Here is a 23,739-nt window from a genome sequence, read left to right as displayed (position 1 = left end):
CTTGAAGGGAAGACATTAGATGAACGCCAAGAAAAGCAAAACAAGGATATTGGAATGTAGTCGAATTAAATCAGATGATGCTGGGGGAATTAGATCAGAAAAGGAGACACTTAAAGTAGTAGATGAGTTTTGTTATTTGGGGAGCAAAATGACTGATGATGGTCGAAGTAGAGAGGGTATAAAATGTAGACTGGCAATGGCAATAAAAGCCTTTCTGAAGAAGACAAAGTCGTTAACACTGAATAGAGGTTTAAGTATTAGTGTGGGTTGTAGCCATGTAGGAAAGTAAAAGGCGGACGATAAACAGTTTAGACAAGACAACAATAGAAGCTATCGAAATGTGGCGCTAGAGAAGAATGCTGAAGATGAGATGGATCGATCACGTATCTAACGAACAGAATAGGGGAGACAAGAAATTTGTGGCACAACTTGACCAAAAGAAGGGATCGGTCGATAGGTCACATTCTGAGACATCAAGGGATCCCCAATTTAGTATAAGAGTGAAGTATGGGAGGGAGGGGTAAAAATCGTAGAGGGAGACCAAGAAATGAATACAGTAAGCAGATTCGGAAGGGTGTAAGTTGCAGTAGTTATTCGGAGGTGAAGAGACTTGCACAGCTAGAGTAGCATGGAAAGCCGCATCGGACAAGTCTTCGGACTGAAGACCACAACAGCGGCAACAACTACTACTACTGCACGGAGGTCCGGATTAATAAGGACCGGGTAAACGAGCTCCTACTGTGTTAGTAATGAACGCAACTGTGTTTACAAACAAAATGAAGGGGGCTGCCTGAAGCGCACACGAAGCTGTCTCTGTGGACACAGACGGGGCAGTAGATATCAGCAAATATAGGGAAAGCAGTGCCGTGCTCGTCTTCACCTCATTCGCTTATTTTTGTGCGAAGTATTCTTACTATGCGGGGGAGGGGGGGGGGGTGGGGGGGAATGTGCTGACTAATTTTAGCATTGGAACAATGGTACTGTTTACACTTGTCCGCGTTTCCCTTCAATTCAAAGGCAGTGCTAATGAATACAAAATTAATGAGAACGCGATTGCGACAGAGGAAATGACTCAACAGCGAGACTCCGCTGCGCTCGCCGATACGACATCTGAGCCAAGTTTCGTTCCCAGAGAGAGGTTGGAAGCTTTCCCGAGCGGGAATAGTACCCAAGATTTCTCGCGCTCTAGCCGCGACCTAATTGAGCCGATGACTGTGACTAATAATGCATTGTAATCGAATGTAAACTGTAATCTAAACACGAAAATTGTTTGTATTTGTCACTATTCTGCATTTTGCACGAAAATTTGGGGGATCATCAGTGAACTTTGCTCTCCAGATTTGAGCATTATAATCTCTGGAAACTATGAGCACATCACAAGAATGCAGAGAGTAGAGGCCGCCCCATTGGTTGAATGGTCAACGAGTCCGACTGCCATGCCATGAGCCCGGGTTTGGTTTAAAAAAAGAAAAAAAGGTTCGATTCCCTGCCGGGTCGCAGAACTTCCCGCGGTGGGGGCTACCGGCCATCAATGCCATATGATCATTTCATTTTTCATTTCATAGAATAGAAGTTGTGTGGTGAAATCAGATCTACGGTTGCTTGGTGGCTTGATCAGTTAATTTAGGAATTTCTGGTGTAGTTGAGATGCAGTGCTTCCTGCAATTTTTTTTTTCACGCGATTTAACATTTAATTCTGTCCACCTCCGTGGCTGAGTGGTCAGCGCAGTGTAGACGGCTGCCAGTCAGAGGATCTGGGTCGGTTGACGCCCCTTGGCCCTTCGGGACCTGGGCGAGCAGCTCGTTAAAAAAAAAGGTCTGTGTAATCTCTCAAGTCACGAATAACAGCTGGCTCTAAAGCATACGCAGCATCGCAAAACGTCACTGCGCACTTGAGACTTGAAACTGAAGCTGCTAAGCTGAACGTATAAGCACTGAGGCTAATCGCGCAGTGGGGGATGAGAGGTTTTTGCATCCTTTAGGTAAGATGTATGGGTTATGTTCCTACGGAAACGAAAAGTGTGTAATGCTGACGCAATTACGGGTTAAACCGCTCCCGGACTATACCATAGGAGCTGGTACAAGAAGGAAGGAAAGAAGATTTCGGTTTAACGTCACGTTGAACACGAGATCATTAGGGATTAATCTGAGAGGCTTGGACTGAGGAAGGAAATCGACCGTGACTTTCAAAAATGCCAAAGCGACATTCGCCTTCTGAGGTTTACAGAAGTCACGGAAAACCTAAATCTGAATGGCCAGACGGGGATTTCAACCTATATCCTCTAGAACACGCGGCGAAAGTCTTAGCACTGCGACTGTTATCTCTATCTGGCACAAGAGAACGGAGCAGCAACTGCAGTTTCTCAACAGTTTGAGACTAAGTTTCTCCCGGCGTATACAATGTTCGAATAACTTACGGAAAATGTCGTCGACAACCGCCGATGTTTCGGCAGTACAGCCTGCCATTTTCAAAGCAAAACTGTGGCAATTAAGCGCTGTGCAACCTCGGTTTTCAGAGAAACTCTTTAAAGACAACACACACAAACACACACACACACACACACACACACACACACACACACACACCGTATACAATAGCGCCATCGCAAAACAAAGATGAACGATGTCAGAAGTTACCGATAGTGACATTAATAGTCAACGGATTAGGAAGCACTAACTCTGTCCCTCCGTGTTTTGGCAAGTAAGAGAGTAGGATTCCATGCAGAATTTAAACAATAACCACCATCTCTTTTATAAGGTTACTTGCTAATTTAATTCCAACAGCTCCCTAAACAGTACTGTCCCAATAGCTTGAAGTACATGCAAGAATCTCCGGGTTGTTATATTCCATAGGATGACCGGCGTCAAGACAACCGTTTGCTCCGCGCGGTGCGCGTGCGTCTGTCTGTCTGTCTGTCTGTCTGTCTGTGTGTGTGTGTGTGTGTGTGTGTGTGTGTGTGTGTGTGTGTTGAGAGAGAGAGAGAGAGAGAGAGAGAGATTATTTTGCTTCTTGGAAACTAGTTTATTGATGTACGAAGCAGATTTTTGGGCCATCGTACTTATTTAAATTAATGTGAAAAGGCACCTATGTAAGTTTTAGCTGGCTCTATTGGTGTGCCCAATCAATAAAATAAAAAGTTTAGTCTATGGCCGAAACTGAAAAATTAACACACTTGAGTTACCGATAGTACTGATGCCTTAGCTGCTGTTAACAGAACATCAAATCTTGATCGAAGATTTCACGAATAATAGTTCATAAACATGACGAGTGGGTACGTTGCTATTACGCCTCTAGTAGTTTAGAAGATTTCACTATGGAATAATAGAACTGGATAGCAGTGGAGTCTACGGAAGACTTTCGGGGACTTCCATTAATTACGCAACCTCAGAATAGGGGGGGGGGGGGGAGGCGTCCGGGAAAATCTCACCAAATCTCATTTAAAAACGAAAATTAAATAATAAAAATAAAAATTTAAAAACGAAAATCTCACGTCAACTTCTTCACTAATTGAATATGTATTATTGTAACGAATAGCATTTCGTTTTATGTAATTGATCTCCAGCACAGACAATATAAAAGTGCCCACCAGCGCGTATCTGACAGAACTGATTGCTCTACACGTGTGCATGCCCGGGATTCCCCGCTTTGAAACAAGTGCCGCACAAATGACAGATTTCATTCGGGGATATCTCTGCCGCGCTGATCGAAATCACTGCGTGACAGTCAGTGAGTCAGACGTGATTCTGCGAAGAACATAAAGCGGATGGTTTTGTGTTCAACACGAATTTCTATAAAAATTTACAATGCCTATGTTAAACACCATGCCGACAAGTCGAAACACACGAGCCAGCCAGAAGTTTATGGAAGGAAGCTAAGCCGAAGTTCACCGACAAAAATTCTCTTAGCGATGATGTAAACATTAACAGATTGAAAAGCTACGCAGTCATACGGTTCAAAGAAAGGTGCAGAAGATGCCGTCTCATCTGCAAAGAATGTAAAGATTCTGTGTCACTTTATGTACATAACATACCAATAAAAGGTAAATTTTTTAGGGATACGTCAAAACGATGAATACTGTTTCCGTGGAGCTTGTCTACGTCTCTCTGCCCGTCTGAATACTACTCGGGTTTGGCATATTTAAAATAAAAAGGTTTTTAATCAGGTGTGTGGAAACACTGTGTTTTAATCAGTTTTTAAAACTGATTAAAGGCGGGAGGTGACGGGGGTCCCACAACATCTCACCAAGAGGGGAGCGGGGATCAAATTTTAAGGGGGGTAGGACGCCAAACGGGCCGTCTTGGAGCAGGAGAGACACCACAGCACATTTTAATTTCTACTGTCTATACTTTTACGAATAAATTCATAAAACTTTGTCAGCATGACCAGGAAGGATTCAGAATTCACAATCGTAGCAGTGGAAGTTCAAAAAAAGTAACAAAATAATTTTTTTTACATATGAAAGTTCATCATTTCTTCACTTCTATTGGCTGCGTTTGTTGCTGTAGGTACACGTTTCTTCATAAGTAAGAGAGATTCTTGGATGAATTTTGCACAGCATACAAACCATACTTACAGGTGTATGAAACCGTAGAAATTATTTAATTTATGAAAAAATGAATGTGCTGTTACATTTTAAACTTTGTTTAGAAAAAAACTCAAGTATTATAATTAATTATCTCAATTTTTACCACAGTTTTTAATATATTTGGAAAATTCTAGAGTTTCATACACCTGCAAGTATGGTTGGTATGCTGTGCAAAATTAATCTCCCTTACTTAAGAAGAAAAGTGTACCTATAGCAACAAATGCAGCCAATGATAAGTGAAAAAAGGTGAAGTACAAATGTAAAAAAATAAATCATTTTCTTATATTTTTGAACTTCCACTACTATAAGTGTAAATCCTGAATCCTTTCTGGTTATTCTGACAGAGTTTTATGAATTTATTTTTAAAAGCATAGACAGTGGAAGTTAAAACTTCCTGTGGTGTCTCTCCCGCTCCAGGTCGTCCCGTTTGACGTCCTATCCTCCTTAAAGAAAACTCTGGACATAATTAATGGAAGTGCCGTTGTTACTTAATAGCAAGATGAACACGCGCTCTCGAAACGACGGCGGCCTACCTGCAGCGTGAAGCCGAAGGAGCCGTTCTTCTTCTCGACGATGATGGTGCGGCGCCTGCGGTCCTCCTCGGGCTTGCTGGCGGTGACGCGGTCGGGCTTGACGCGCTCCAGGATCTGCGACTGCACACAGAGCCCGCCGTCAGTCCACACGGCACACACGACACCCTCGCCGGCCGCGGGCATCGCAGCTTCTGCCTCTGCCTCTGCCACGGCCAGGTGTAGCAGACTAAGCCGGCCGGCACGCGCCCCACGCTGGCGCGCACGCGCAATGCACACCTGGCGCGCCGGCAGAGGCAGCGGCAGAGGCAGAGGCAGAGGCAGATGCGCCGCGGCCGGCAGACCCGCCTTACCGCAGGGGCACGACGGGTCGGCAAAAAACACACACATCACACCGGGACACCACATCAGGCGCACCCCCAAGAGAAGGTCACAATGACTCCCTCAAAGAGAGAAAAGATAACATGCAAAAATGTTCGAAAACTACTTGTTGGTAATTCTTTCCTGTGTTTAGTGGACTTGAAAGACCTGGAAAGTATAAAGCGCAGGTTGTCACTTGTAAGTGTTATTGAAATCACCAGCCAGTTTGGGAAATGAGCTCTGCAGCGAGCCAATAATTTTATCGGTATGTTTCAGGGCCGAATTTCTACAAAAGTACTTCACGGGAGATGCGGAATTGGAGACGGATCGAATATGTGGCACTATAGCAGCAGTAACGCGTGATGTGCTTTCAATTTTCAAAGAATGTTTCACGAACACAACGAGCTCATTTGTTTTTGGAGCATTTTTTGTAAGTTGAAATAAAGGACGCTTTTAAAACAATTCGACTTTTCATTTAAACCCAGATCCAAGCTTTTTTTTAAAGATCTGTCACTGAATGTGAACAAGTGAGATGTAATACTCACCCTATTAATGAAAAGAAGAGTTTGTTTCATTTTCTTACTTTGTTCAACCACAGTCCAACTCTTTCGCATACTTCCTAACCAGGCGTAATTACAAGTTTCCTCAGGATTGAGAATGAAACTCCAGGGTGAAATTCGCTACAGGTGCAGACGAAATATGTCTACAAATGTGGGTGACATACCCCCGAAGAAGAAGAAGAAGAAGAACCCACCACGAAAAAATTATCCGAAGGTCTTTAGAAAAAATTATCCAAAGCAAGCCGATGGTTTACTGTAGTATTTCTCGTTTTACCACCTGAGTGATGGGTACGGAAGATACAATCTCCCTTTCAGGCTTAACTTCGATTCCAAATACAACTCGCCTTCTGAAACGGCGACAAGGAGGTAGTACACTACAGGTATTTCCCTCCGTTCCCACTCCGGTATCGAACTATTTCTCTCGCTCACGGCACATCGCATCCTTCTGCCCCGAACACGCATCAGCTAGTCCGCATGCTTTCGTTTGGCTGTCTGTAAGTACACTGAAATCATTTTATTCAAGAATTTTGATTTCAGCTCACTACGGAGTGCTTCGTAGATGGAAATGCCTCGAAACTGCTGTCTTCCGTACACCAACAAGGACTCGCAAACTGAACTTTCCAGTTGGAGGTGGTTACGTGTTTATGGCTTTGCAGCCACAGCTGGATTGCTCTTATCTTTGGATTCCATACAGATAATTTCGGTACGGACCATGTGCTGCCTGAAAGTACGCGAGACCAACGGTTTGTCGAACGTGACTCATTCGGAGTCTGTCGCCAACTGGAGACGTTGCCTGACATTGGGAAGGATCGATAGATGTGATGTACCGGGTGATCAAAAAGTCAGTATAAATTTGAAAACTTAACAAACCACGGAATAATGTAGATAGAGAGGTAAAAATTGACACACATGCTTGCAATGACATGCGGTTTTATTAGAACCAAAAAAGTTGCGAGAAACGTTGCGCGTCGTTTGCTGATGATCGCGTGCTCAGCCGCCACTTTCGTCATGCTTGGCCTCCCAGGTCCCCAGACCTCAGTCCGTGCGATTATTGGCTTTGGGGTTACCTGAAGTCGCAAGTGTATCGTGATCGACCGACATCCCTAGGGATGCTGAAAGACAACATCTGACGCCAATGCCTCACCATAACTCCGGACATGCTTTACAGTGCTGTTTACAACATTATTCCTCGGCTACAGGTATTGTTGAGGAGTGATGGTGGAAATATTGAGCATTTCCTGTAAAGAACATCATCTTTGCTTTGTCTTACTTTGTTATGCTAATTATTGCTATTCTGATCAGATGAAGCACCATCTGTCGGACATTTTTTGAACTTAAAACCCCTTGTCATCCCAAGCATGTGTGTCAATTTGTACCTCTCTAACTTCATTATTCCGCGATTTATTCAGTTTTCAAATTTATACTGACTTTTTGATCACCCGGTACATGCACAGACAAACAAATGATTACAATTTCAGAAAAATTGAATGGTTTACTGTAGAGATAAAGCTTTACAAAATGAACAAGTCAACAGCGCATTGGTCCGCCTCTGGCCTTTGTGCAAGCAGTTATTCGGCTTGGCATTGATTGATAGAGTTGTCGAATGTCCACCTGAAGTATATCGTACCACATTCTGTTCAACTGGCTCGTTAGATCGCCAAAACCCCGAGGTCGTTGGAGGGCCTCTCCAATAATGGTCCAAACGTTCTCAAATGCGGAGAGACCCAACGACCTCGCCGGCCACGGTACGTTTTTGCAAGCCCGAAGACAAGCAGTAGACACTCTCGCCGTCTGAGGGCGGACATAATCTTGCTGGAATGTGATTCGAGGATGGCTTACCGTGAAGGGGAACGAAACGAGGCGTAGAACAGCGCCGACGTTTCGTTATGACGTGAGGGCGCCGCGGATGACAACCAAAGGGGCTGTGCTATGAAAAGAAATGGCACTCCTGACCATAACACGTGGTTGTCGGTCTGTATGGTGGGCGACAGTGAGGCTGGTATCCCACCGCTGTCCGGGGCGTTCCCAGACACGTCTTCGGCCAACAATCGGATTAGCTGGATTAGGATTGTCTTCAATGACAAGTCTCGCTTCGAACCGAGCCCCGATGACCAAGTTAGATTTTACATATAACAAACTCCCGTTTATTTGGGTTAATGCGGAACCAAAAAACGCAAATGCAAATTATCCATGTTTTTACTGAAATCTGTCGTCTCCTGCTTTACAAACAAGAAGGTCACATTTACCTGCACTGTGCATTACTTACTTATTTACAGAATCCACTTAAGACACACTGAATTTTATATAATTTGCTTTCAGTTCACTTTCATGAAACTAAGCCCAATTTTTCCACTTTCTATTTTTCGATCACCTTTTTTATAATGACGTTTCACATTTTCCTGAGAGTCAAAACATGTTGTTGTTCTGGTACTCAGTCCTGAGACTGGTTTGATGCAGCTCTCCATGCTACTCTATCCTGTGCAAGCTTCTTCATTCCCAGTACCTACTGCAACCTACATCTTTCTGAATTTGCTTGGTGTATTCATCTCTTGGTCTCCCTCTACGTGTTTTACCCTCCACGCCGCCCTCCAATACTAAATTAGTGATCCCTTGATGCCTCAGAACATGTCCTACCAACCGGTTCCTTCTTCTAGTCAAGTTGTGCCACAAACTCCTCTTCTCCCCAATGCTATTCAATACCTCCTCATTAGTTATGTGATCTACCCATCTAATCTTCAGTATTCTTCTCTAGCACCACATTTCGAAAGCTTCTATTCTCTTCTTGTCCAGACTATTTGTCGTCCATGTTTCACTTCCATACATGGCTACACTCCATACAAATGCTTTCAGAAACGACTTCCTGACAAATCTATACTCGATGTTAACAAATTTCTCTTCTTCAGATACGCTTTCCTTGCCATTGCCAGTCTACATTTTATATCCTCTCTACTTCGACCATCATCGGTTATTTTGCTCCCCAAACAGCAAAACTCCTTTACTACTTTAAGTGTCTCATTTCCTAATCTAATTCCCTCAGCATCACCCGACTTAATTCGACTACATTCTATGATCCTCGTTTTGCTTTTGTTGATGTTCATCTTATATCCTCCTTTCTAGACACGGTCCATTCCGTTCAACTGCTCTTCCAAGACCTTTGCTGTCTCTGACAGAATTACAATGTCATCGGCGAACCTCGAAGTTTTTATTTCTTCTCCATGGATTTTATTACCTACTCCGAATTTTTCTTTTGTTTCCTTTACTGCTTGCTCAATATACGCAAAAGAATTTTTTACCGGATGCGCTAATAACACATGAACGCACCTGAGTGCCTCGGTATGCATGATAACGGGCTACTAGATCACCTCGAATTCGCTCCCTTCCTCTATCGAACACAGCACACTACAGTCCATCACTTAGTTACTCAAATCCCGGTTCATAATCGCAGCTATTTCACCACTCGCAGATGGTTTCATCGTCTGCGTCTTCACAACCCCAAATTTTCATTCTAACCGAACACACTTCTTTTAATTATAACGGAATATTTCAGGACTTCTTTTTAAAGAAATGCACGGATAGTCGGCATCAGGATAGTCGGGAGATGGCTGTAGATAAATTTCCAGATTTTTCAGCTAACTTTCGGAGAACAGAGTCGCATGAAAATGACAAGAAAGTCTTGAAAATTAAAAGCTGTGTTAAAGACAGGATATTTTTCAGTTTCTTAACCACATGGACTTCCAACCAGGTGAAAGTGCTCATTCACGGGCTATCCGTACCTGTTGCCCAAATCAAATTCGAGCGATTCGAGAGCCCACTGGTATTGTGAAGGGATTGGACTCTTCTGCCGCATAAGTCGACCATATTGCTTCTTCCCAATGTCAGGCAACGTCTCCAGGCGGCGACAGACTCCGAATGAGTCACGTTCGACAAACCGTTGGTCTCGTGTACTTTCAGGCAGCACATGGACCGTACCGAAATTATCTATATGCAATCCAAAGATAAGAGCAATCCAGCTGTGGCTGCAAAGCCATAAACACGTAACCACCTCCAGCTGGAAAGTTCAGTTTGCGAGTCCTTGTTGGTGTACGGAAGACAGCAGTTTCGAGGCATTTTCATCTACGAAGCACTCCGTAATGAGCTGAAATCTGAATTCTTGAATAAAATGATTTCAGTGTACTTACAGACAGCCAAACGATAGCATGCGGTCTAGCTGATGCGTGTTCGGGGCAGAAGGATGCGACGTACTGTGAGCGAGGGTAATGATTCGATACCGGAGAGGGAACGGAGGAAATACCTGTAGCATACTACCTCCTTGTCGCCGTTTTCGAAGGCGAGTTGTATTTGGAATCGAAGTTAAGCCTGAAAGGGAGATTGTACCCTTCGTACCCATCACACAGGTGGTAAAACGGGAAATACTACAGTAAACCGTCGGCTTGCTTTGGAATCTATGAAACTTCTAAAGCTTGTTTCAAAAAGGAACTAGAGGTAGATAACCGTAGCCAGACGATTACCTAAGGCTACTCAGCATCACTCATAGTACTTGACACCTCCTCCACATACTATTGTAATAATAACGAACATCGTTCATTCTCTGTTTTTTTCTCTTTTATATTATTCTTTTCCTTTCCTCTCTCTAACAGCTTTCCAAACAATGTGTTTTTCTCTATAACCTGCAAAATAATAAGCGAAAGGAGTTTTTTGTAGGTCGATAAACGTAAGAAACATACGCTTTCTGCAGGGTTATAAACATGATTTACTTAGTTATTTTCGATAATTACAGCATCTTTCATACACAAAGTTATTTTTTCTGTCATGTAGCTGACGTTTTTAAATCAACTGTGTACAAATCAATTTAAATCAAGTTTCTATCAAGTTTCTATCAATTTTACTTAAAGAGCTTTGATCAGAGTTTTAGGGGTATGCTGCACATAACTGACTGTGTTCAGCTGTATGTTCAGGTGTCGGGCTTTCAGTTAATTTGAGTATTCAAATGAGTGCTCATTTTCGTGAATGCGCAACGAAAGGCGCCTTCTAAACGATTTGTGGACGAGTTGTGAAGTTGATGGATCACGGAGGGACAAACTTCCTCGATGCGCTGTTCGAAGTCTTATTTGGTCCGAGTGTTAAGACTGTAGAACGTGTCCTTACAAGGCATAAATGCGCAAAAAAAAAGAAAGTTTGGTCTGGCACGGAAGCTGATGTGAAATAAACATGGCAACGAATACGTAGACATATTGCTGACGCCAATGCAATGAAGCAGCCATGGCCTACGCTGTGAGATATCCCGGGCGAAGAGCTCCTTCAGCCACTAAAACGGCTTCGAGAGACAAATATTTTGAGAAAACACGGCAGTTATAGAAGAAGACCAACAAGAAGTGAGGCTAGGAAAGTTTTGTTTTAGCCGGAATAAACCACGATCCATATTTCAGCTTAAGATAAATTTCAGGTATCGGCCTTACATCTGTGTGGCGAATGGTACACTCTCACAAGTTTCATCGGTACCACCTGTCACTGACATGTGAGCTATCGGAGAGTTACTTTTTCTGACTGGGCGCTGAGTAATTCCACTCTGAACGCCTTATAACGTGTTATGTTCTCTGATAAATACGTGCTCACAAATTATGGTGCAGTGAATAGGCATAATGTACATTACTGGGCTACAGAAAGTCCTAGTTCGGCAGCTCACTTCGAACGTTAAAGTAGCTGGTTCATTAACGTGCGATATGAAATCCTTGGACATAGAAATCATCATTCCACTTTATTTCGCAGGTACTGACATGTGAGATGCGTCGGGCTTTTATTGTCAGCAATTTAGGTGCTCTCCTTGAAAATTTCTGTCTAAACATTAGAGGTAGTATGTGGAAAAATCACTGTGGTCACCCAGCCCATTCTGCGCATGATGTGTAAGAACTGAACAATGGATTTCCTTGAAGATGGTTAAGACACGATGATCCTAAGGAATGGTCAGCAGGGTTGCAACACCAGTAGATTTCGTTTTGTGGGGATATCTAAAGAATCGTGTTTATGTTACCGAACCGAAAACAAATTCAAATGGTTCAAATGGCTCTGAGCACTATGGACTTAACATCTGCGGTCAACAGTCCCCTAGAACTTAGAACTACTTAAACCTAACTAACCTAAGGACATCACACACATCCATGCCCGAGGTAGGATACGAACCTGCGACCGTAGCGGTCGTCCGGTTCCAGACTGAAGCGCCTGGAACCGCTCGACCACTCCGGCCGGCGAACCGAAAACCCCAAATGACTTTAAACAGTGCTCCGAGGAAGCTCGCCGCTCCGCGACACCAGCAACTTAGTCTCTCATCAGCAGGTCATTTAGATGGCACTCAGGAAAATGGACACTCTTTTGAGCATCTCTCTTGAATGGATATTCTGGCACTAGGACACCCATCTGAACACAGTCAGTAGTGTACAGTTTGCTGCATCCACATCAAAAACTTTTAATGTTCCTAGCTGTCTAGGTAAAATTGATAAAAAGTTAATTTAAATTGATTTGTACACGATTTGTCTGCTACACGATAGAAATAAATATTGTTCCTGTTAAAAAACTATAACTCATTGTTGTAATTTTCTGGAAAGTAATGTAATAAACTATGTCCGTAACTCAGCAGAAGGAGTAACGTTTCTTACGTTTACATATCTAAATAAATATTCCTCTCACATATTTTGTAAGTTACAAAAGGAAAAACACCAAGATCTCTCGTTTTTATGTATAAAGGGTCCTCGGTGGTTGAGGTGCGTTAAACAAAATGTGGAACCCGAGCTTTTGGTGACTACAGAAACCTGGCTACCATTTCCAAACTGACGCAACTAGGACAAGGAGAAGATTTTAGCCATTAAGTCCAGAGCGAAAAAACTGCGATGATCTTTAGTGTTGGGAGCAGATGACTATGAAATATTTCACCCTATAACATTGCAGAAGTTACACGAATCCCCTATTTCGTACCTCTTGAAATTACTGTAGCTCAACCTTTAGTCTCACTGAACCATCTTACACCACTAACCGCGTCCTGTGATTCATTGTTACTCGCCTTGCAACTTCTCTTTCTCTCTACCTCAGCTTGTATATATATATATATATACAGCAGTCCTCAGCCAGAGACTTGGTTTAAATACCACAGTGCTTTTCTAGGAATAATCCAGTTGGAGGTGGTTGCCTTCCTCCGACCTTTGGACTGACTTACCCAGTCAGTTATAGGGGAAACCACAGTTTAACGTGAATTGCTAACAACGATGCAACTCAGCGTTTCACACAATAACAAATCACTGTCAGAGATGAAAGAAGCGAAAAGTGCACAATTGATCCTTGTACATTGGGGACCGAGTCCAGAACATTTGGATTCACAGCATGCCAATTGCTGACCGTTGTAGCCCAGCGGTTCTAGACGCTTCAATCTGGACCTCTACGGTCGCAGGTTCGAATCCAGCCTCGGGCATGGATGTGTGTGATGTCCTTAGGTTAGTTAGGTTTAAGGAATTCTAAGGTCTAGGGGACTGATGACCTCAGATGTTAAGTCCCATAGTGCTCATCAGAGCCATTTGAACCAAGCACGCCAGTTACCCACTGAACAACCCTGTCACATATTCTTCCACATATACTCCCACGTACTGCCTTAATGGCTTTAATTATCTAAAACTATGTTTGTGTCTGGTGTACTATGTGAGACGTCTTTTCTGAAGTAAGATGGGGCTCGACGTCCTACCCTGGCCAGTATATAAATACCGATTGAAGTTCGTCGCAGAGTTCCATTCCACCACTTTTTCTATGAGAATATGTGAGTATATAACATAACTTAAGTCACTGACCTCCTTCTTTAGTGATCTTTTAATGTGAAACTTCTCGGCAGAGAAAATCGGGGGTTGTGAATCTGCCTATACAGCATTATAAATTAAGATTCCCCGCAGCGTTTCTCTGTATGTGAAAGCTCATCTGAGGAACTACTGTAGCGACATTGATTCTGTTTTCTCTAATAGGCAGATTGATTCGCGAAACACGTTTGTCTGTATAATTTATTACCGCTACGCCAGATAAGGCGTGCGGTCATTGATACTTAGTTCTACCTATGCAAAGTTGGGGCGGGTGGCTAATATTTCGTATTTTAAGTGTCTAGCGAAGGATCAGAGCGAATAAAAAATATAAATATTAACGAAATGTGGCATATTTATGGCACAATGAATGATTTGGTCGTTCTCCTAAGTAATTTTGGTTTCAAATTCGCGATCAACGCCGCCAGCAAATTACAGATAACACATTCACAAAATTGAATAAATTTACACGTACAAACACTGTGTTCGATTATCCGAATTAGTCTTGACGATTTTCTTTTTGTTTTGAAACGGTCCTCGTATTTGGACAAGGCTCTTTCGGTTAAGTTTTTGGATCAGTGTTCTAGCGCGCAGATCCTGCACTTATGTCAGTATGCGCGAAAATTATGTTTCAGATGGTGTAAATAACCCTTGACGTTACCATCTACATGTATTTTGCAGAGAATTTTTCGCATGTTATTCACACACACACACACACACACACACACACACACACACACACACACACACAGAGAGAGAGAGAGAGGGAGAGAGAGAGAGAGAGAGGTAGGTTCAAAAAATGACTCTGAGCACTGTGGGACTTTACATCTGAGGTCATCAGTCCCCTAGACTTAGAACTACTCAAACCTAACTAACCTAAGGACATCTCACACATCCGTGCCCGAGGTAGGATTCGAACCTGCGACCTTAACAGCAGCGCGGTTCCGGACTGAAGCTCCAAGAACCGCTCGGCCACAACGGCCGGTCAGAGAGAGAGGTTGTTATGTCGCCTGGAACCTTGAGGTGGTTTTCTCATACAGTAGCAGTATGGATTATTTCCTCATTTGCTGTGCAAACTTTCGCCTCTTAATGTCAACATACAACCCGCAACACAGCTGGGTGTGACGGGTTGCATGAAACTCAGGCGTACGCTGTAGCGCCCACCACACGGAGAAGCTAACTGCTCGTACATACTCATACGGACATACGCTTTTGACAGAATGACTAAAATACATCATGTCTGCCATGAGAAATGAAACCTAAGAGAACAAGTAGAAACTGCAACATTACACAAGTTACACAATTCCTCAGTGCTGCAGGTGTTGAAATAACTGTGGCTCAACCGTTACAACTCACTGTAAACCTCTAATTGCGACCTGTCACACACTATTATCCGTCTTACTTCTCTTTCCCTTGACCTATACATCATCTTTTGTAGCTGTAAACGAGTTGCTGCTGTAAAGACAACCGCTGAACGTCAAATATGTTAGTATACAAAGAAAACAGGAACACCTCACAGATGATGTAATTTTTACACTTCGGAAAAGAGTTTCGTGCGCTGCGTCCAGTCAGTCACAACACGACTGCCGGTGTTATCTCGCGCAGAAGACGAAACGAAGTGTGGCTCATTTACGACGGTGAAAGCCGATCCAAAGACTATTGGAGGTTCTACTGTAATACTCAACATTTCTGTCATCTTTATTTATTTGCATAAATAAAGATGACAGAAATGTTGAGTATCTAAGTTACTGAACTGCATTTCCGCAAAGTCTGTATAAAGTGAAGATGTAATGGAATGGGTTATTCGACCCTGGTGGCTGTATTTATATCCACTAAGCCGAGCATTCGGTATCTGCAGGCTCACAGGTCAGTGAGTATTTAAAATTCCTGTGCTTTGCCTAAATTATTTGTGTGAGTATCTTTCGGTGCCATGTACACGTGATGCTGACCAAACAACAAGGAGCCCCGGCTATGTGGTTAGATTTGCAAACTTCCTCTTAAGAAACTCTGTGACATTTATCTACATCAATTGTTCAGTGAGACGCGAATAAAACACACCTCCGTTACATACCCACAAAAGCAGAAGTTGGTAACACTTGTATACACGCACACACACACACACACACACACACACACACACACACACACACAGAGAGAGAGAGAGAGAGAGAGAGAGAAAGAGAGAGAGAGAGATGAAAACAGAAAAAAATCGAAAATGTGGGAACACAGATTAGTATGAAAAGGACGTACACGACAAAAAATTGAAAAATATAGAGTTTGAAACACATATAAAACGCGGCTAAAGATTATTTCCACATTAAAAGATGGAAGTGCTTGGGAGATAATAAGCAGGAAAGATAAACAAGATGTATATCAAGAATAAAAATGAACTTAAGTACCTATCTCTGGACAAACAAAAGCGATAGTAGCAAGGTCTTTTATCTGTCTAGTGTATTTCGCAATAACGAAACTTTTTCACAAGACGTAATTCGATTTATTGGTACAGCAACGTCAGTGGTAATTTTGCAATCATTTCGTGTACATAGTGCTTCTTTACATTTTGATTCATGTAGATAACTATGCTTACGAATGTTGCGTGCTGTAGACGTCACGTGCGGCGGTTATTGCTCCTTTCTATGTGTTATGAAGACTACTGGTTATTCATCTCGTTGTCAGCAGGGGTTGCAGTTGTAAAATGCTGGATCTTACTGTCACTGTCTGTCGAAATCAAAATATAAAAACATATACTCATAGAATACCTGTAGAGACAGAAATGTAATGATCACATAGATCCACTCGTAGGTAAAGGTAACTTCGGTCATTGGTCGGATACTGAGACAATTTAACCAAGTCTACAAAGAAGATTACTTTCAAAACATTTGTGTGAAACATTCTACACTGACGAAAAAAAAGACAACATCCTCAAGGACTGTGTTCAATGGCGCCAGCGTATAATATATGCATGCTGAGGGGTTGTAGTGATTCATTTGTCACGGACATCGGCGATCAGGTGGCGTGGTGCTCGCGAGGCCTGTCTGTGCGCCATCTGTTTTGACTCTGCTGGCAGTAACTGTGCTGTTTGGGGTAAACAGTGTTTGCAACCCTCCTTCTAGGGTCCAACAATGTGCCACCGACGGGTACGTACTCCCCCCCCCCCCCCAACCCATGGCAAACTGTACAGACGTATCGACGGACATGTTGGACACACGATGTATCGGTGGTGCGTCGCTGTCGCTGCTTTCAGCAGTGGTCTGTGGAACGTTTTCACACCTGCAGACCTGGTTCTGGACGTCCACGTAGTATAGACGCACGTCAAGATCGGCGCATTGTACGTGCACCGGTAGCTAAACGAACATCACCCAGGGACGGAATCAGGGCACATGTTGCACCTGCTGTGTTATTAGAGACAACTGGGAACCGTCTGCTTGCAGCAGGATTGAGATCCGTGTGCCTCTGGCCGGGCTACTACTGATGCCACGCCCCCGCCAAGCGTGGCTACCCTGGTGTCGTAAAGACTTGAGTGCAGAGTGAGATGGCACTCTGCTGCCTTTAGTGGCGAGAGTAGTGCCGTCTGATTGTGAGTGATACACATATATGTATATGGCGCAGACCTGGTGAGCTGCCTATTGCAGAGAGCATTCTCCCACGACACACAGATCCCATTCAGGGTTTCATGGTATGATGGGTCATGAACTACGACTCATGGTGCATTTGATGTTCTGCGCGGTAAGACAATCAGTGCACAAGGCAACCGGTGCTACATTTCACAATTTTTTATCCCCCTTCTACTGCCATTTCTTCGACAGGAAATGGTTCAAATGGCTCTGAGCACTATGGGACTCAACTGCTGTGGTCATCAGTCCCCTAGAACTTAGAACTACTTAAACCTAACTAACCTAAGGACATCACACACATCCATGCCCGAGGCAGGATTCGAACCTGCGACCGTAGCGGTCACGCGGTTCCAGACTGAAGCGCCTTTAACCGCACGGCCACACCGGCCGGCTATTCTTCGACAGGAAGAGGATGTGATTTTTCATCAGGACGACGCACGTCCACGTACGGCTGCTGTGATGCTGTGGTGTACAGCAACTGCTCTGGCCAGCAAGATCACATCACTCGCCAATTGAACACGTATGGTACATGATGAAGTGGGAACTTATCCTGCAGGGCCTGCGAGAACCGTTGCACGTTGCAACAAAAGGCGCAAGATGCCTGGGACACTGTATTACAGGATGTCATTAGGCACCTTTACGATTTACGATTGTTTGCATGCGAGAACACACGCCTGCGTTGCCGCTGGGGGAGGGGGGGGGGGAGGGAGGGGGGAGGTGTAAAACAGCGAACTGATGCGCCTATTTGAGAACACTTTAATATGACAGGTATGTTCTATTTCGTCTGAATTTATTATCACATACTCCTACATTGAGGAACTACGCCGACCGGAGTGGCCGTGCGGTTCTAGGCGCTACAGTCTGGAATCGCGCGACCGCTACGGTCGCAGGTTCGAATCCTGCCTCGGGCATGGATGTGTGTGATGTCCTTAGGTTAGTTAGGATTAAGTGGTTCTAAGTTCTAGGGGACTGATGACCTGAGAAGTTAAGTCTCATAGTGCTCAGAGCCATTTTTTTTTGAAGTACTTGTCATCTCATTTGTCAATAAAATGATCTTGTCCTTGAAAGCGTCGCATTTTTTTCTGGCAATGTAGAATATTGCCCAATTGTCCTTACCGAATAAGACTAACAGGGTATATTGAACGTATAGAAACAAACTGATCACGAATGATCCCACGTAAGAGTGCCATACAAAAGCTGAAAAACTAAACCTTGTAGAAGTCTGAAGGTAGGTGCTAACTATCCCGCTAAAGTCTAGTTTTAGAGTTACACGAACCGGTATTGAGAAAGCTAGGAATGTAACACGACATCCTACGCACCGCTATCGTAGTGATCCGGGAGGCAAGATTAGACTGATTACAGAGTGCACAGAGCCATTTATAAAAACAAGTAATTCTTTTCGCTCTCCATATGTGAATGGAAGAGAAGAGAGCCTAACTTTTGGTGCATTGGGAAGTACTCTCAGCCACGCACTTCACAACAGTTTCGGAAGTACGTATGTAGGTGTAGATGTAAATGTTGTGTACGTAAAATGTTTATTGAATCAACAATGATGTTTCGTTACCAATAATGACGTTTCCTTATCAATAAAAATGCATCTAGTGGAAAACTTTACCAATTTGTAGTAAGCAGTAAGTTTGGGAAAAACAGCAGCGGGAGGTGAATTTTGTATGTACCACAAGTAGTTGGTCATCTTGACCAGATATGTACTGAATTCTGCTCATGGGTACATCGTCGAATAGTAGGGAACCAGGCTACAAGTAGGTCATGGTGATCTGTACAGAACCGAAATGCGGTGGTCTAAGCCTTAACCCGAACTGGTGGTGTGCGGAAGCTCAGCAGGTATTGCAACATAATGGTAATGATCGCCATTTGTCTGTACAGAGAGGCACAATATTCTCCACTGGGTGAGAGTAGAAAATGAGTGGTTGTGTTTTGAACTGAGTCACCATTCCGCGAAAGAAAGTGATCGAACGTGAGAGAACCTGGAACGAGTGCGCATATCACTTGAATAAAGTCCAGACGTTCAGTACGTCGACATGTACAAACATTACAACTGGTCCGACGTTCATTGAGTCGCTTACTGAATGCTGTGAAGTTTCATCGGTATAAAATGCAGGTGGTTTAGGGCGATATCCTACTTTGGTCATGTGAAGTTGCCAACCCGTTTCCCAGATGTAACAGCTCCGGATACGCGCCACCCTTTCCTCGTGGAAGAGTGCCATCTCTTTCGGTATGACTAGCAGCTTACATCGAAAGAAAAGCACGATGAAGAAAATGAAACAGGAATGGGGCGCGACTTGGGCCAGAAACGTGAGACGGCAAGACGGTTGTTAGAAACGGGAGGGGGTGGTGTGAGAGGGGGGGGGGGGCAACAGGGGAGAGCGCTCGTCTTATCGGCCTGACAGGACGGGAGCTGAGGGAGAGGCAGGTCGATACCCGAGCACTGTGCGCGCGCTGCCACCGGCCGCGCGTGGCGTACCGCCACCCACCACGCTGCACGTGTTGACAACGCCGACAAGTGCTCAGCACACAGCGTCTCCGGGCCTGGGTGCCTCAGAGCCGGACTAAGAATCCAAACACACGGGGTGCCGCCCCCGATCTGCTTCACGCTTTTGTTTCGTAATATTTGCTTTCTGATAGAAAAATACAACCTCGTATTACAGCTTCTTCAGTTAAGCTACGCTGAGGTGACAAAAGTCATTGGACAGCGTTATGCAGATATACAGATGACAGTAGTATCGCGTGCACAAGGTGTAAAAGGGCAGTGCACTGACAGATCTGGCATTTGTAATCAGGTGAAAAGACTTCCGACGTATTTATGGCCGCACGACGGGAATTAACAGACTTCGAATGCGAAATCGTTGTTACAGCTAGACGCATTTTGGAAATTGTTATGCAATTCTGTATTCGGACATTCATAGTGCGCCGAGGATATCAACTTTCAGTCATTACCTCTCACCACGGAGAGAGCAGTGAGCGAAGGCCTTCATTTAACGATCGAGAACAGAAGCGTATGCGTAGAGTTGTCAGTGCTAGCAGACAAGCAACACTGCGTGAAATAACCAGGGAAATCAATGTGGGACGAACGACGAACGCATCCATTACGTTAGTGTGGCGAAATCTGGCGTTAATGGAATACGGCAGCAGACGATTGACACGAGTCCCTTTGCTGACAGCACGATATCACGTGAAGCGCCTCTCCTAGACTCGTGACCATGTCGGTTAGATCCTAGGCGACTGGAAAACCGTGTCCTTGTCAGACGAGCCCCGGTTTCAGTTTGCAAGAGCTGATGGAGTGTGGAGCAAACCCCACGAACCCATGGATCCAAGTTGTCGAAAAGGCGCTGTGCAAGCTGGTGGTGGCTCCATAATGGTATCGGCTGTATTTACATGGAACTGACTGGGCTCTCTGGTCCAACTGAACCGGTGATTGAAGGAAATGGTTATGTTCGGCTACTTGGAGGCCATTTGCAGCCATTCATGGACTTCACGTTAATCAAAAAAGCGATGGAATTTTAATGGATGACAATGTGTCACATGTCACCGGGCCACAATTGTTCGGGATTGGTTTGAAGAATATTCTGGACAGTTCGAGCGAGTGGTTTGACCACACAGATCACCCCACATGAATCCCATCGAGCATATGTGGGATATAATCGAGAGGTCAGTTCGTGCACAAAATCCTGTAACGGCAAAACTTTCGCAATTATGAACGGCCACAGAGGCATTCGGCTCAATATTTCCGCAGGGGACCTCCGAGGACTTGCCGGCGTTTAAATAGGCACTCTCTCGTGTTGTGTGATATGGAGGAGGCGTGTTTTCGTTGAATGCTGGTGTCGGTTGCTGAGTTGTGTTGGTGTTGTTTGGGGGAAGAGATCAAACAGCGAGGTCATCGGTGTCATCGGATTAGGGAAGGATAGGGAAGGAAATCCGCCGTGCCCTTTCAAAGGAACCATCCCGGCATTTGCCTGGAGCGATTTAGGGAAATCACCTAAATCAGGATGACCGGACACGGGATTGAACCGTCGTCCTCCCGAATGTGAGTCCAGTGTGCTAACCACTGAGCCACCTGGCTTGGTAGTTGCTGAGTGTTGCTGTATTTTGACACGGTATCCTGTAATTGGATTGCGTATGGAAGTGCACATCTGCAATACGATTTCACTAATCACTCACGACATGCATGTGTTATACGGTTAACGTTTCGTCGATTAGCGTTACGAAATTGCTAAGGCTTCGGCGTGCTGGATTTGTACCCCACATGTAGCTACTGGTTCTTTGTGTCTTTGTGAAGGTACTGAGTCACGGGTGCAATCAGAATAGTAGTATAGTCAATTTGATCACTCTTCCTATCAATGAAGTCCGCAGCTCGTGGTCGTACGGTAGCGTTCTCACTTCCCACGCCCGGGTTCCTGGGTTCGTTTCCCGGCGGGGTCAGGGATTTTCTCTGCCTCGTGATGACTGGGTGTTGTGTGATGTCCTTAGGTTAGTTAGGTTTAAGTAGTTCTAAGTTCTAGGGGACTGATGACCATAGATGTTAAGCCCCATGGTGCTCAGAGCCATTTGAACCTATCAATGAAGCTTTCTAAATGCATTGCGACTTTTACTGAACTCCGTTTATCTGTTATTATTACGTACTGGGACTTTACGTACTGCTTGCTACCTATCCACTAACGGTTTGACTAATCTTGTTCTTGCTATTCAGTTTGTCCGGTCGCTTATTTGCTATTTAAACACATTAAAGTGACTTCTACTCTGCAGCCAGTATACGATCGTACGATTTGAAACGTAATCTGTGGCTTCAGCAATTTATAACATTTTACAACTTTCTCACTGCACTGCATAGCATCCATTATTATGAATATTATACATCCCGTTCTTTGCATGGTTTTCAGCAGATACGGTAGTTCTTGACGCTGATGCAGATTTGAGAGACCCTGTGCTGTGTTCTAGAGGATTACTGCATTACACAGGACTACTGCAAATGATTCATTCGTTTTTGAAATTCTATACTTTCTAAAGTACTGCATGTACAGACATGACTGATGCATCAAAAGAACATAAACTCACCAAGTTTGCATTGTGCCCACCAGCAGTGATAGGAGTGCACTACCATGACAAAATGGCGACAGAGCAAGAAAGAGCTTTTGAGTGTTGGAATATACGAAATGTGCCTCTGTTATAACGGTGCAGCGTGCATTTAGAAGGAGTCATGGAAAAGAACTGCCATGTAAGCAGAGAATTGTGCATTGGTATCGACAATTTAGAGCACAGGTTGTCTTTGAAAACAGGAAAGTACCAAAAGCACCGGTCGACCGTGTGTGCCGGATACAACTGTGGAGAGGGTGGGGGAAAATTTCCTACGCAATTAAAAATAAATAAGTAAACCAATAAAATAAAAGTACAAATAAAAAATAAAAAATAAAGAAATTTAAACAGTCCGCGCGAGACACGAGCTTGCACAGCAAACTTTGTGGAAGATTTTGCGACGGCGGTTACATCTCAAACCATACCGTCTGCAGCTCGTGCAACAGTTAATACCTCAAGATTATGGCTGACGCCTTCAATTTTGCATCACACTTCAGGAAGAACTCGAGAATGAAAATTTCGCCTCCAAACTGATATTCAGCGACGAAGCAAGCTTCCACTTATCTGGTGAAGATAAACGCCACAATGTCAGAATATAGGTCGCTGAAAATCCTCATGAAATTTTAATGTTTTCTGTGTAATGTCACAACAAACCGATGGGTGTCTTTCTTCTGTGAGAAGGCTATGACAAGTGCCTGTCCCTCGTGTTGTAGTTGTGGTTGTTCCACAACTGATTGTTGATTTCGAGAATTTCATTTTCGAATAAGACGGAGGCACCGCCTATTGGACCATCGATGTTCGTCGCTACCTTAACGACGAACTTCCTCATCGCTGGACTGGGTGTAGTGGCTGTTCTTTTGCCCCCCCCCCCCCCCCCCCCGGTCGCCTGAGCTTACGCCACATGAGTTTTTCCTGTAGTGGTACATTAAGGAGTGTTTGCGTGCCCCCACTGCCAAGAACCTTGGAACAGCTCAGAGAAAGCACTAATGCTGCTGCCATGACCACTGGCAGGATACTGCTACGTAAGATATGACACGAGATGCACTATTGGACGTATGGCGTTTGACCAGCGGGGCATTCTAGGAACATTCGTAGAGCGTAAAATGCAAACTTGTTGAGTTTACTGTTCAGTTTAGTCGTAACTCATATTTGTACATGTAACACTTCGGAAAATA

The 23,739-nt window shown here is 44.1% G+C and overlaps 1 protein-coding gene across 7 annotated transcripts in view; it reads right to left on the bottom strand.

The window, feature by feature from the left end:
* LOC124796088 (AF4/FMR2 family member lilli-like) overlaps window positions 1-23,739 on the bottom strand; it is a 482,595-nt gene that overhangs the window by 70,905 nt on the left and 387,951 nt on the right. For all 7 annotated transcript variants that reach the window (XM_047260193.1, XM_047260215.1, XM_047260177.1 and 4 more), the window contains exon 3: window positions 5,120-5,239. In XM_047260193.1, the coding sequence (XP_047116149.1) occupies window positions 5,120-5,239 (120 nt within the window). The remainder of the gene's footprint in view (window positions 1-5,119; window positions 5,240-23,739) is intronic.

The sequence above is a fragment of the Schistocerca piceifrons genome, chromosome 1 (genome assembly GCF_021461385.2).
Source record: "Schistocerca piceifrons isolate TAMUIC-IGC-003096 chromosome 1, iqSchPice1.1, whole genome shotgun sequence".
NCBI classification, from domain to species: Eukaryota; Metazoa; Arthropoda; class Insecta; order Orthoptera; family Acrididae; genus Schistocerca; species Schistocerca piceifrons.
The sequence above is the reverse complement of the archived record's forward strand: the minus strand, read 5'-3'. Positions and strand labels throughout refer to the sequence as shown.